This window comes from Episyrphus balteatus, chromosome X (genome assembly GCF_945859705.1).
Source record: "Episyrphus balteatus chromosome X, idEpiBalt1.1, whole genome shotgun sequence".
Lineage (NCBI taxonomy): Eukaryota > Metazoa > Arthropoda > Insecta > Diptera > Syrphidae > Episyrphus > Episyrphus balteatus.
Genome location: NC_079138.1, coordinates 7,267,177 through 7,283,154, shown reverse-complemented (window position 1 = coordinate 7,283,154; position 15,978 = coordinate 7,267,177). Strand labels below are relative to the sequence as shown.

General features: G+C 27.2%; 1 protein-coding gene across 12 annotated transcripts in view; it reads left to right on the top strand.

The window, feature by feature from the left end:
- Nucleotides 1-14,722, top strand: part of LOC129920736 (uncharacterized) — a 91,141-nt gene extending 76,419 nt beyond the window's left edge. For 11 of the 12 annotated variants that reach the window (XM_056002318.1, XM_056002319.1, XM_056002320.1 and 8 more), the window contains 12 exons: nucleotides 354-479; nucleotides 862-1,029; nucleotides 1,119-1,400; nucleotides 1,506-1,727; nucleotides 1,812-1,978; nucleotides 2,219-2,504; nucleotides 2,561-2,918; nucleotides 3,347-3,454; nucleotides 6,306-6,401; nucleotides 6,482-6,644; nucleotides 11,941-12,067; nucleotides 12,132-14,722. In XM_056002318.1, the coding sequence (XP_055858293.1) occupies nucleotides 354-479; nucleotides 862-1,029; nucleotides 1,119-1,400; nucleotides 1,506-1,727; nucleotides 1,812-1,978; nucleotides 2,219-2,504; nucleotides 2,561-2,918; nucleotides 3,347-3,454; nucleotides 6,306-6,401; nucleotides 6,482-6,644; nucleotides 11,941-12,067; nucleotides 12,132-12,293 (2,265 nt within the window). In that variant the 3' untranslated portion in view covers nucleotides 12,294-14,722. The remainder of the gene's footprint in view (nucleotides 1-353; nucleotides 480-861; nucleotides 1,030-1,118; nucleotides 1,401-1,505; nucleotides 1,728-1,811; nucleotides 1,979-2,218; nucleotides 2,505-2,560; nucleotides 2,919-3,346; nucleotides 3,455-6,305; nucleotides 6,402-6,481; nucleotides 6,645-11,940; nucleotides 12,068-12,131) is intronic. The other variant, XM_056002314.1, reaches the window with a different exon arrangement.
- Nucleotides 14,723-15,978: the final 1,256 nt, after the last annotated feature.

The following is a 15,978-nucleotide window of genomic DNA, read 5'->3' as shown; positions in this document are numbered from 1 at the left end:
GCATTATTCACTCTGTTTTTAAAACATTTGTTCAATACAAGTAATAAAATATCGAAATTTAATGTTAATCAACTATCAATTGAAAATTGTAAATCACAATAAAGGTGAAAGGCACTAAGTGTCATTTCTTCATCCAAGTGCTTCATACATTTTGCTACTCTGCCATTTTATTGATTCAAATATTTATTTATCAAGTCTTTTGAAAACTTTGTTCGTAAGATCTTTCAACAAAGAATTCTGCACCTGACAAAAAAAAATATTATTTTACATTTGAATTTTCTTTTCGCTAAGTTATCTCTGTCATCAATTTAACTATTTTATACTAAATGCGTCATTTTTAAACTTTCACACAGGTCCAAGAACTATCAAGTCCACCAAGAGCTAGTACTGTAGTTAAAGATTGCGTGAAAGCCTGTCTTAGATCCACCTATCAATTCCTTTTTGAGAACTGCTATGAGCTATACAATCGGGAATTTCAGGTAAGTCGAAAAAAATATACATTGTAGGCTCATTTTGGGCCGGTTTTTTTCAGCGTTCGAAACTTAAAAGCTTCATGAATAGACTTGTGAAGGTAAAGTAGAAAATGTTTAAAAAGCGGTGGTAGAATTCAGGCCTAAGAAATGTAACGAAAAAAATGGACGAAATCAGAAATGTTAATGCCCAAATCATTAACCTAATTTATTAATGAATTTAGAACAAAAAGGATACCTCTTGAACGAGCTATAGAAAAAAAAGAAGAGACATCGCGTCGTAGAGTCAATTTAATTTTGATATACTTGTAAAGTACCTTAGTTGAAGGATTAAATATATTAAATATTCAATATTATATTCTTTTATGATTGGATTATGATTGTTCTTTAGGTGGATCCAAACGAGGCTAAACGTGACCCTGACGATCATGGTCCCAAACTGGACAGCGTTGACTTCTGGCATAAGCTAATAGCACTAATAGTGTCAATAATAGAAGAGGATAAAAATAGTTATGGCACGGTTTTGAATCAATTCCCACAGGAACTGAATATTGGCCAAGTAAGTTTAGAAAGAAAACAGAAAAAAGTATAGAACGAAGGACTTGACTTTTTAAATCATTCCCTTCTTCCATCAATTTTCTCAAAAAGCTATCCGCGGCCACAATGTGGGGACTTTTCGCTGTTGATATGAAGTATGCTCTCGAAGAGCACGAACAACATCGTCTATGTAAATCTTCAGCATACATGAATCTACATTTTCGTGTGAAATGGTTGTATAGTAATTACGTTAAAGAAGTCCCACCGTACAAGGGTGCTGTTCCTGAGTACCCTGCCTGGTTCGAACCGTTCGTTATGCAGTGGTTAAACGAGAATGATGATGTTTCTCTTGAATATCTTCATGGTGCATTTAATCGTGATAAGAAAGATGGTGTAAGTATAACTATAAACAAAAACGATTAGAAGATACCTAATGGACGGAGAAAATCAAGTAAAACAAAAAAAAAACTTCACAAAACAAAACTTTTGACTTTGCAGTTTCAAAAGAGTAGTGAACACGCCCTGTTTTCCAACTCAGTGGTAGATGTATTCACTCAACTGACGCAATGTTTCGATGTTGTTAGCAAGCTCGAGTGTCCGGATCCAGAAATATGGAAGCGTTACATGAGGCGCTTTGCTAAGACCATTGTAAAAGTGCTAATAGCTTATGCCGATATTGTCAAAAAAGAGTTCCCAGAGCATATGAGAGATGAAAGAATTGTGAGCAAAGTTTTTTTTTATAAAAATTGTCCAATTCCATTTGAATTTGTAAAATATTTAATATGATATTTTAATCTCATTCAGGCATGCATCTTAATGAATAATATTCAACAACTGAGAGTTCAGCTAGAGAAGATGTTTGAATCAATGGGTGGCGATAAGCTCGAAGAAGACGCAGCTAATATTCTCAAAGAACTTCAGCAGAACCTCAATTCTGCGCTGGATGATTTGGCATGTCTATTTGCCATAAGGTATGTTCAACTTAGTTGGTGTCAATTCAATGTATTTTTATTTTTCCAGCAGCACTAAAGTTTCAGAGATGCTCGTATTTCTGCTGAAGAACTTTTCCCTCTTTACAAATATAACAATTCACCTTGCGCAGAGTACCTACCTTATTTTTTGTTTTTTAAGTTTTACTTCTTTTTTATTCGAAAGAGTGTGTTTCAACTATTATTATAACATGTTATAATGAAAATTAACTTTTTCCCAAGCCTTGAGCCAAGAATTACGCAATCGGTGCGGGAACTTGGTGATCTCCTTCTATCTGTCAAAGGTGGTGGTAATCTCAATGCCAATCAGGCTGCCCAACGTAATGCTGTTGCCGTTGAAGCTGACGAAGTATTACGACCGCTCATGGACTTGCTGGATGGTTCACTTACTTTGTATGCCCAATCTTGTGAGAAGACTGTTCTCAAGCGATTGCTAAAAGAACTCTGGAAGATTGTTATGCGCATACTTGAGAAAACTATTGTCCTCCCACCAATGACTGACCGAACAGTAAGTTAAATAGTTCTTCTTCCTGACATGATTGACATTTTCCCAATTTTACTTAGATGATGTTCAAAAATATAACGGACAATGCCAAGAATCTAGCTGCCAATGCCAAAATCGAGGACATGGGTCGATTGTTCAAAAATCACATGGCTGGTAAACAGGATGTGAAGAATGCTCTCAGTGGGGTCATGGATATTTCCAAAGAAGTCGAGAAGAATCTCTCACCCAAGCAATGTGCCGTACTGGATGTTGCGTTGGACACCATCAAACAGTATTTCCATGCCGGTGGCAATGGTCTAAAGAAAACATTCCTTGAAAAATCAGCTGAATTGCAGAGTCTCCGATACGCACTCAGCCTCTATACCCAAATGACTGATACCTTGATAAAGACATTTATCACCAGTCAAGTTCACGAAGGTATGTTTTAATTAACTTGAATACAAAAATTTCAAATTGTGTGATATGCTTCATAGTCTGTCTGATGATGTCGTAATTCTCTGTCGTATTATTCGGCATCGGGATGCATTTTCACTAATAAGAAAAAAATTATTGATTGGTCTTGCTCTCTATCTCTATCTCTCTCTCTCTATCTTATATAATTATAAAAATCCACTGTCTATCTGTACATTTTTCCTTTTTTCTTCAACACAAGCAATACAAATTTGTTATTTCTATGACTTAATTCTCATTTTTTTTTTATTTTTCTCTTCTTTTCACTTATTTGTCTGTAAAAAAAAAAACTTATCACTAATAACTCTTTTCTGTGTGTATTGTTAATACATTTTTTTTAATTTATTTAAAAAAAAAACTATATAAAACTAAAACTAAAAACATAACTCGAAAAGTTAAAACTCGTGAACTTACTGCTGAAGAAGCTAAAAGGCTTGCAACTGAGCCCAACGTGGAGGAGCCTGTCAAAAACAGAAAACCATTAAAACGTGAAAATCGGCAAGGTTCTTACAAATTTTGCAAAGACAAATATATTTTTACTATAAACTATTTTAACTTTTAGTTAATTTATTTTTTGTTTCATTCAAACCATACCTATCATATAAAAATCCAAATTATTTTTAGTTAGTATTAGAGTTCTTTAATAAATTACAAAAAAAAAAAAAAAAAAAATTATTAAGAGAAAGAAATAAAATTCTTTCAAGTTAATAATTTATCCCCACAATACAAAAATTGTTGTTGCAGTGTTTTATTTCTTTTTTGTTATATTTCAACATTTTTACTTAAAGAAATTATTAAGAAAACTGTTGGCGTTATTTTTATTATTTTTGTTACAAAATATTGAAAAAAAAAATTATGCGGTTGGCTTAATAGATTTTCTAGTTCTTCTTTCAACATAAATAGTTTCGCAGCCTTAATATTTGTTAATTTGTTTAAAAGTTGGTTTGATTTTGTGTTTCGTGATTTTATTTTGTCCATGCTTGGGGATCAAATGAAAGTTTTGTACTAAGCTTTCACATTTGGTATTCAGATATGAGTTCACTGTGACCTGGCCTGTGCCTTCAGGTAAAATCTATATTGTATGGATTTTCAAAGGGTACCCCATGCACCATGCACTGAAAACCAGAAAAATCTTTGATCCTTCTGATGATCATTTTCAAAATTAGTCCTGTTGGAACATAAAACACGGTATGCGTTACTTTTACTGAAGTAACACAATATTCCTAAAATTTGGACAGTATGTCGAAAATTTGTCTGTTCTAATTTATTACCTTACTTTCATTGATCCCAGCACATAGTAACATCGTAGTTTGATAACCTTGATAGATTTGCTCTAAAAATAAAAAAATGCTCTTTGAAGTGCGTCACACTTTCTTATGACATTTTATTTTTTTTTTTAAGTGTTTTGGTGATGTTAATTAAAATTGACATTTTTTATGGACTTTAATTTTTATTTTACATTAGAAAGCAAAAGACAGAAAGCAAAAGAAAATCTTTGAAATAAAAAAATGCTCAGTTTTAGAACATCGCCAAAAGCTTGCATATTTCAGGGCAAATCTTTTAAAAATAAAAATGCTATGAGTTTTTTTTTTTACTTCTATTTTTATCAACATATTATCATTTCGTTTCGAAAAAAAGATTTAAGTTTGAGAAAGTTCAGTTAGAATACGAGAGAGAAAAAAATTATTAAAACTTTAAAAGAAATAGAAATTTGGGGTATTTTGTGTTTGTTTTTTTTTTATTTACTTTGTCCAGAGTATCAGAGGTCTACCATTGAACACTTTTAAGTTTCAGGAATTTTAAACATTCAAAATACAGTCCCAAGGTACAGGACGTTTAACCTGGTCTAGTCTAAAAATTCTGATCGCTTCTCTAATGTTATTTATAATATTTCAATACCAATTCTGGCATATCTTTTCTGCTTTTTTTTTTTTTTTTGCTTCCTAGTTAGTAATTCAAGTTCATAACAATTACTTTATTGCGATACTTTTTTTTATGACATTTACTGCTTTCAAAATGTTGATGTAAAAGACTTCTCCGGGACACGTCCAGTCCTAAATTAACTTAAAAAAAAAACAAATTTTTTATTAAATATCTGAACAACGAAATTAAAAGTTTCTAAAATTGTACGCTCTTTTTTTTTTTTTGGTATGTAATTCCTCTTGAGCCTCGTTTTAAAAATAAAAGTATTTCCACGAATTTTGTAATAATTCAATTCTTGACTCGAATTACTTTTTATTATTGGAATGGTAAATTGGACTGTTTTAACAACCCTTATTGAAATTTTTAACTAGCAATTGATAGTTGATAAAATTTAAATTGCGATATCTCATTAATTCACAATTGTTTGAAAACAAAGAATGATGTCAAACTTTTACTAATTGAAATGTAATTTAAAAATTCCATTAAAAAGTGCAGCAGCTTTCCCATTACTTAGGTTTTAAAATACAAAATTTCTGTATTTATCAACTTTTAATATTGATAGTTTACAGTCGCAATACGAGTGAATTATAATAAAAACACCATTCACATCTATAAGTATTTAAAATTTAAATCCACACGGAGTAAAAATAACGCTAGAGATAACTTTACTTCTAGTATAATTAACCAGAAATAAAGTTAAATATACGAGAAGTATAGATAACAGAAGACTAGTTATTCCTGCGTTATGTTTTCTCTGTGTAGCCTTAAAGTTTTACGCAATAGTAGATATTAGGGTTAGTCAACCAACACCGAATACAACTTTTTTTTGTCTTATGATGCCAGATATATGACACGGAATATGCTCCTGCTAATTTACAATCTAGTTTACCAAACCTAAATTATCCTGAACTCTGCAAAAGTATAAGGACAGTTGAATTTTATTATTCCGTTCAAAATATGTATAACCAAGCAAATTTGTATAGAACAAAAATTAAAAGAACAAAATTAAAAATTGTGAAAACAAATAATAAAATAGTTCATTTAAAAGCTCTATTTGCATAATTAAATAAACATACCTACATCAATACATCACATATCACCTACCAGTTAAACTTTCTTTGATTATGGCAACTCCACAACTACTATAATAGTATTTAGATAGTTACGTGTTCATTATAAGCTTCTTTGCATGCATTAGATTATAAATATTAAACCAAGAAAATTCTTTTGTCATTAATTAATGGAATTTTTTTAATGGAAATGGTTAATGGAAACCACAAGAATGGTTTTTTAATTAATGCATTCTTGTGGTTTTAGACACTAGCCAAAAACCAGAAAGAACCTTGGTTCTTTTCATTTTTACTTTATATTGTTGCTTAATAATTTCAATTTCACTTGATTTCTTCTTTTTTTTTGTTTTTATATTCGAAGACTCACAAAATGCCGATGAAACTGTTGGTGAAATTTCTGTGCAAATTGATTTATTCACACATCCTGGAACCGGTGAACACAAAGTTACTGTAAAAGGTGAAGGAATTATTTTTGATGTTATTTTTAAGAATGAAAAATGAACGAAAACTAAAAATCGTTTTGTACATATTTCTCAGTGGTCGCTGCGAATGACTTGAAATGGCAAATACAATCGGGAATGTTCCGTCCGTTTGTGGAAATTAATTTGATTGGACCACATTTACAGGATAAGAAGAGAAAACATGCAACCAAATCAAAATCTAACAACTGGTCCCCTAAATATAATGAGGCTTTTCACTTGTGAGTATATTTTTGTAAATTCTATAAATGTATTTAATCCCGTTTACAAATTCAAAAAAAAAAAAATATATATATATAACCATTTTTTCGACCTACAACATGTCGCATTGCATATTTCTCAATCGTTTTTTATATCTTCTTACTTTTAACTTGTTTATGTTCCAACTTCCAACAAAAATAAGAGGTATCTTCGAAAAAAACCTGGGCCCTATTTCACCAACTACAAGTTACAAGCACAAATTTGTAACTCGTAGATCACAAGTACAAATTTGTATTTGTGCAATGGAATTCTGTTTCACAAAGTACAAATAAGTAATTCACAAATTTGTGATTATTTAAAAAAAAATTACAACCGATCATATTTTTTTTCTTGTAAACAACAAGTTCCTCTCACATATTTTGTGATGTTTTCATTCGATTTGTAACACAAATTCTATTACCAACTTTTAATGCAAATCTATTACAAATTAAAAACAAAAAATGTATTACCTACAAATAAAAAATAATTGCATTAAAAAAAATATTTATTGCAACTAAAAAAATTTGCATTAAAAAAAAATTATTGCGACTGAAAAATATTTTAATTCAAAAAATATTTATTAATAATGAAAAAAATTTGCATTAAAAAAAAAATGTTATTGCAACTGAAAAATATTTACATTAAAAATACAATTTTTATTGCAAATTCAAATATTTTGCATTAAAATAAATGATCGCAAATAAAAAATTTACTCAATGAAAAAAAAAAAACCAATGCCAAATGTGTGCATTAAATATTTTTTCTTAATATTCGTCGAATTTCTAACAATTTTTGCTACATTAGCTCTTTCAACTATATCTACTATAATTGAACTATATATTAGGGTGCTTCTTAAAAATCAATTTTCGAAATTTTAATGGGACACCCTTTCATTTTGTTCTTCCTGCCTTAAATATAAATTGGGTAAAATTTGGTCCAGTTAAAACACGTTCTAGGGGTCGCTACCACAATTTTGTTTTTTTTTTTTTTTCTCAGAAAATTTTAAAATTTGTAATCAGAATTAAGTACTTTATATTAAATCTTTAATTGTTTTGAAAGAAATTTTGATAAAAATGAAGTTTAATTTTAAATATTTTTGAATTTGATATTTTTTTGTGTTAATCCGTAGAATAACTAACTGAGTGATCTTTCTTAATTGAAAAATTCAATGATTTTATCTGATCGTTTTTATTCGACAGACAGTTAACTGACTGTTTATTAAATTTTTAAATTTTGTTGAAATTGATCTTTTTTTTTACTTAAATCTTTAGTGAATGGTAGCGACCCCTTGATTTTAATATTAAAATCGGAAAAAAATACCATATACTATGCTTATATTATAGTAGAACATAATGCAGGGGTGTCCCATTAAAAAATCGAAAAAAAGATTTTTTCGACCATATAAGAAGCACCCTACTATATACATATACAGGGTGGCTGATGAATATCGCTACATTAAAAAATTCAAATAACTTTTTTTTCAGTGTATGGAATTTATTTTTCTTTTTCTCATGTTAAAGCGCATTCAATTTTATTAAATATAGCTTAATTATTTTTAAAAACAATGGATTTTAAATGCCTTCTCTGGTCGTTAATGCATGTGAGGTGCCTTAAAAAAAAGTTGTTTTTTGAAGATTTGAGACAGGAATAACCGCAAATATTTCGCGAATGGATTTTTTTATTTTATTCAAATTTGTTGGTTTTGCTTTGCGGCCTTCCTGTTTACAATAAACTCAAAAAAATAAGTCGGATGCAGTAAGTGCAAGCGATTTGGGGTTTCAACGGAATGGTAAAATCATGCATATGAGCTTATCGGAAAATTTTCGTAGGAATTCTGCGAAAACATTATCCATTTTCTATTATGCATTTTTGTTAAATCTAAAAACCAATCTGTAAAATAAAAAAAAAATTTACCAGATTCACTAAGTAGAAAAAAAGTTATTAAAGTTTTTTTTGGTAGCGGCTTTCATCAGCCACCCTGTACTACTACTATAAGGCCAAATAGTCAAAACTGTAAGGAATTCGACGAAATTTTGATAATTCTTTTTGTATTACAAAGCTGGCTATAGAAACTATATGAGAAAACCATAGTATGATCCATGTAAATTGGTTTTGTTTTTATTTTTGATAAAAATGATTATTTAATGCATTTTTACTTGCTCTATAGGGCAAGTATTGGTTTCGTGTAGAAAAAAAAATCGAGGTTTTAATCAAAACCAACATTACGATTATGGAGAAGATAAAAAAAGTGGTTTTCGTCATGCCGTCCGTCGGTCTGTGCGTCTGTACGTCCATCTGTACATCGAGCTAGGGCCTAAACGGATGGATGGATTTGCTTGAAACTTGGTACAGATGATTTTTACATAATTCCCTAGACTCGTTTTTTTTTTATTTTTTTAATATCTCCATTTTAACGCATATCTCTCATATAACGTTTTCGAGGTATTGCAAATTTCTCGAAAACGGCTCTAACGATTTTGATCAAATTTGGTATACGTAATAGACTTATTGATTCTAACAAAACTGCGTTTTTAGTTTTTCTCAAAAAATGCGGAGAACAAAAATATGGCGTTGCCGTTTTTCAAAAATTGACATATTTTTTAAGTTCATAAATTTCATCACAGCATAAGTCAATTTTATTAAAAATTTACAGACATCATTTGGAAGTATAAAATATATAAAAAAAAAATATTTTTAAAAATATTTTTGAAAAAAAAAAAATTTGAATTTAATTTTTAAACTTTCGATTTTTTTTTTTTGATTTTTTTTTCTCGACACTAAACAAAATCTTAAATTTCTAATAGATATTTAAGATAAAGATACTGTGAACTACAAAAGCAAGTACGTGGGACCCAGTCGTGCATTTTATTTTATTTGCAATACAATTTTTTTTTAATGCAAAATATTCTTATTTGTAATAAAAGTTTAAATATTTTTCAGTTGCAATAACATTTTTTTTTTAAAGCAAATTTTTTTTATTTTTTTATTTATAAAAAATGACCCATAGCCCGACTCATCGCAACTCGACTCAGCTAAGCGTGTATATACTCTTTACTCTCCTTAAAAATTTTACCCGAGTCGAGTTACGATGAGTTGGGCTATCTTGAGTCGGGCTATGGGTTGAGTCGTGTTGTGCTGAGTCGGGCTATACCCTTCCCTGTCTTGACTCTTGTAGAAAATGTTCACAAATAAATAGAAACATGTAATTTTGTTTTGTTTGGTGAAACAGAAAGTTACAAGAAACTTGAAAGCTCACAAAATTGTTACTTTTAAAATACAAGTTTCGGTGCAACAGAAAATGGATTTTTTTCACAAATTTAAAATTGTAGAATATAATTTTGTAATCACAAGAAACTGGTGAAACAAAATTTCTCCATTTTTTCACAAATATTGTGAAAATAATTTGTAATTACAAATTTGTAAGTTGGTGAAATAGGGCCCTGGTGGTAAATCGATGAACTAAAAACAGCCGTTAACAAAAAGTAACGATTTTTTGATAAAAAAATAGTGTTTTATAAATTGTGTTATTAAGTAACTTTTTGATTATTTTTTTTATATTGCTTTTTTCTTATAATTACACATTCAAAAATGCATTAGAAAATGAGCAATTTTTATGTTTTTCAAGAAATAATTATTCAAAAATAGGGCTCAAAATGAAAAATCCTCTTAGGCCATGTTCTAATTTTATTCATTACCTGTGAATTGACATAAATATAATATGTGTTTTCCACTTCAATTTCTCGAAAAAGTAGTTTTGGACTATTTTGCAAAAACTGTTACTGAAATATTAAAATGAGGTATGAAAAAAATGTAAAAAAATAAATAAAATGTGGCTAGACTATTTTCTAGATTAAATGTCAATCTTTTATTAGGAAATAAGTTTTTTGCAATAGGTGTTGTGTGGACTTCACAAACTGTGCAGACAATTTGCGAATTTAAGTTTTTGCAACGCATAAATGTGGCTGAATTTTTTTGATGCAGAGTTGAATCTCGAAAAGAAATCAAAGTTAACCCCTTGCCTGAAAATGAAATGATTTTCAAAAATTTCATTCATCAAAAGAACGGTCTCTTTAAACCCTATTAATGAATGAAAACCAAAAAATTCTTTGAGTTAGTTTTTTGAATACATTTTTACTTGCGATATAGGTACTATAGGGCAAGTTTAGGATTCGTAAAAAAAATCGAACTCGAGATAACAATTTTACATGACATTACGATGATAGAGAATGCCAAAAAAGTGGGTCCGCCAATTCTGTCTGTCTGTCTGTCTGTCTGTCTCTATCTGGAGCTGCAGCCTAAACGAGTGAAGTGATTTTCTTCAAACTTGGTAGTTAGCAGTTTTTGGTGATTCCCTAGAGGGGAAATTGAAATTTTTTTTTTACGGCCAAAACTAACGGTATCTGCCATATAACGGAAATAGAAAAGTTAATTTTTTTTTTAAACGGCTCTAACGATTTTGATTAAAATTTTTGTGTGTAGTACTACACATAAGAGCCAACTTTTTAAATAAAAAAAATATTTTTTGTACCGTTATTAACGGTACCTGTCATATAACGGTTTTTTTTCGTTTCTGAATATCTAGTATAACATTTACCCGATTTAAATGAAAATTTTTATACAAAAGTGTGTAAGTAAAGATAATATTAAAATTTTAAAAAATTTTCAAAAAACGCATTTTTGGTTTTTTAAAAAATATTTCAAAATTTTTTTTTGAAAAATCAATTTTTTGAAAACGGATCAATGAAAAATTTTGGAATTTAGTTTTTATGTGTAAATTAATTATTTCTTCAAAATGGCATACCAACTTTTTTTTTGAAAAATGTTAAAAAATTTTTATACATACAAAATTATTTTTTTAAAAAACGGCTCCTACAATTTTCGAAAATTTTTTTCTAAAAATACCTTTTTATACAAGAAATAAAATGGCATATTTATTTTTTTTTTTTAAGATAATTTAAAACGGAGTTTTATTAATTAATAAAACAGATTTAATTTTTTTATACTACTTATGAAATTTCTTCAAAATATCAAATTTTAAATTTCTTGTATAAAAAGCTTTAACATTATAGTTACTTTAAGCATAAGAGCAAGTACGTGCGACCCCAGTCGTGACTGCAGGTATTTCTGCAAAATGCTCTTTTATTCAATTTCTCAGATGAATTTAAAGTTGCACAAAGTTGCTTAAGTCTGGAAACATGTAACATTTATTTAAAAAAAAAAACATTTGATTTATTTAAGCTTGTTGTTATGATAAATATTTATTATTTATTTCCATAGCATGATTGGAAATGAAGAACAATTGGATTTCTTCGAACTGCATATCTGTGTTAAGGATTATTGTTTTGCTCGTGAAGATCGCCTTGTTGGTGTTGCAATACTTCAACTAAAGGATATTGTCGAAAAGGTAATAAATACTAAAAAAAAAAGTAAGAATTCTTAAATTGAAATTCTTTATCTTTATTTTAAAGGGATCATGTGCCTGTTGGCTGCCACTAGCCAAACGAATTCAAATGGATGAAACGGGTTGGACTATATTACGTATCCTCTCACAAAGAAATAACGATGAAGTTGCCAAAGAATTTGTAAAGCTGAAATCTGAAATCCGACAGGAGCCTATGATGGGAACTTAAACAATGTGAATTAAAAAAAAAAAAAACAAGAAACCATAGCAAAAAAAAAGAAAAACAAATTAACTATATAATTAGATATCAATTTATTTTTTACTATTTTTTTTTTTATTTTTCTTCTTTTTTAATTTTTTGTTTTGTATTTAAAAACAAAAACTTTTTTTTTGCTATACTAACACTTGGTTTTTATATAACAAATTTTCAATAGAAAATATACATTTATTGAAAACAAAACTAAGAGTATTAAAACAAATAATTGTGTTGCTGTTGCATAACAAAGCAAAATAAGCGTCTATTAATATCAAAAAAAAAAAAAAAACAAACAAACAGTAAGCTTAAACAATTGTATATTATGTACATGGAAAATAAGAAATGTTTATTTGAATATAAATAGTTTTTAAAATTGTAGAATAGGTAAAAAGACACTTTAGCGTGGCAATGTACATAAAATAAATTGGAACAAAACAAACTTTGCAAATATCCTTCTTAAAAAAAAATTAATTTTAAACCTCAAATATATAAATTATTACTATCACCAAAATAATTAAAAAAAACACATACACACAAAATATTTCAAATAAAATCAAAGAAAAAATCTATGATTTGACGTTAAATATTTTACCCATCATTAATCAATCATTAACAAAACAACAAAAACCAAACAAAAAAAAAGCTTACAAAACTGGTTTAACGATTTTGTTGCAAGAAAAAAAAATGTAATTCCTAACAACGGTTATAAAATTATTGCAAAAATAATTGTACAATCGCATCATTAATTTTAATTTCATTTAAAATAACCATCACCTGTATTGCGAATGCCATTTATCAATTGATTGTTGGTAAATAATAAAAACTTGGCGTTTTAAATTCTAATTTATGGAAAAAGTGGTCAACTCTTTAATGGAATTTTAAAATTGTTTTCAAAACATTTGTGAATTAAGTAATAAAATATGGAAATCTTATGATCTTATCAAAAATGTCCATTGATAGTTGTAGATCGCAATGAATTTTAAGCATTCCTAAAGTGCATGTTGGAACAGCCATTATGGAAGTTTGACTTTTTTTGCATGGTGGAACTTGCAACAGGTTACCTATCCTATAGGCTTGCACGAGTTTAATGACAGTTTGATTACTTATTGGAAGAAAGGGTTTAATTTTGTTAGGTTTAGTTATCTTCCTACCTTTTTATAATAAATCATTTATCAAATAAAAGTAAACCATTTAACTTCAGTTTAAACTCTCAAAACTACTTTCGAATTCATGTGTGTTTTTTTTATGAGATTTTGTTTTTGGAACATGAATTTTGTTCCTGAATCATGTTCCCAGATTCAAAAACTACTGGAAGTTTTGAACAAAAAACACAAGAAGTTTCCCTTATTTTATACTCATATTTATTTTTAATACTTCCAAATTTCTTTTGCTATTCTTAATATTTCATAGCTATGATCCACATGAGTAAGAATAGCTCCGACCCAGTCGTGCATTTGTTTTAATTTTATATTTTCGACTTCCTTTAATTTTTCGATTTTTGTTTGTACGTGAAAATAAATTATCTTCATTCAATATTCTTATTGCATGATAATTCAATAATTAATATCGAATTTTACACCTTTTTCCCTCCGAAACTCGAAAACTTCGTCATTATATAGATAACACATAAATAAATAAATATTTGGCACGTGAATCTTTTATCAATTTTTATTTTTTTGAAAAAAAAAAACTGATAAATCTACTTAACAAAAAAAAAACATTTGCATTGTTTACCAAAAAAAACACACACAAATAATAATAAATTAGGAATAACCTAAAACGATAAAAATAAAATAATTCAACAATAATTACTACAACATAATAATGCGCGGTCCAAATAGCAAAATTAAATATAATTAAATAAATTATGAACAAAAACATTTCAACCAAAAAAATCATAAAACCAGAAATTATGTAAAACTGAAAGATTAATTTTTTTAATTTATAAGCTTGATAACGTAATTTTCATTTTTGAAAATATTAACAGTTGTATTTGTGAGTATATATATATATTAAAGCATATACATACATATATTAATATATAATTTTAAAAAGAAACAGAAAAAAAGAATTTTCAAACACTTTTACTAGCTAAAAAATCTCTTTCCAATTCCTTTTTTTCCTTGTATATGTAAATATAATATTAAAAAGAAAAAAAAAAAAACAATAATAGGCTTTATTAATGTTAATGAAAAATATTATAAAAAATATCGTTAATATGTAATGAGAACAAATTAAATGAATAAATTAAATTATTAAGTTCACTATCTAAATTTTAAAAACAAGATCAAAAGCTGTGGCTCTTAATTATTTATAAGCTAGCGGGCTTTTCTTATGAAAAAAAAAAAAACAAAAAAACAAAGGAGAAACATTTATGTATTAGTTCTTTGCACAATAATAAATTTATAATGGCTTAAAGTTCCCAATATTATTATTATTATTAATTAATTATTTAATTAATATCAAAAATTATATACATATGTATATATATAATATATATATATAAATATGTTAACATATAAATTGCAAGACTTACCAATATTAAAAAAGCTGAAAAAATATATGTTGAAAAAATTTCACTAGCTAATATTTATATATATAAATAAAATACAAAATAAAAATTTTATTAAAAAACAGAAAGGTATACATATAATAAATGTGTTATAAAACAATCACTTTATAATAACACAAAAATACACAAAAGTTAACCAAACAAAATATAAAAAACATAAATAAACAAAACAAACAAAGCTTTCTAATTTTAATATAGTTCATAAATAATAACTTATTATCTTTATTAAAAAAAAAAAACGTGGTGCAATAATTATTAATTTATTATTTATAAAGTAAAGATGTTAATATTTATCAAAAACAAACTAATATATACATATTATTTATATATAACAAATATGTAAGAACTAATACGAAGTATATAATAAATAAATTATTGAAAATTTAAAAATTAAAACATTACACATTACAAATCTATGTGAATTGTTATCAAGCATTATCTATATAATTATTTAAAAAATGTACATGAATATGAATGTATATTTATGTATATATATATGTATATACAAAACATATATACATATATATATAAAATAAGATAAAAATATATAAAAAACATGCACATTTTACACGTTCGTAAATATGATAAAATTATAAATATATAAAATTTATAATAATAAATACATATAAGAAAAGGTAGTTAGCCATACTGTACCCCAAATGAAGAACAAAACAAAAAATATAAATAATTTATTGAATAATACAAAAAATATGCATAAATTAAAAAATAAGTAATCAATTCATTCCCACGAAAAAAAAAATAATTTGTTTGAATAATTCAAATGTAAATACGATTAAAAAAAAATAATAAAAATAAAAAAGAATTTACAAATTTAATGGAATAATGATGAAGAATATATATACAACAAGGAAATAGATAAAACTAAAAAAAAAAAACTAAAAAAGAATGAAATCAACTCAAAAACAAAATAAAGTAATAGATACAAAAAATTTTGTTGTATTCATTTTGTTAATCGCGGAAACAGAAAAAAAAACTCTTCTTCGACTATAAGGGCACGAGGATGAACACGGGCCTTCAGCATGTTATTTAAGTGTACTTCTACTATGAACATGGGATACTATTAGA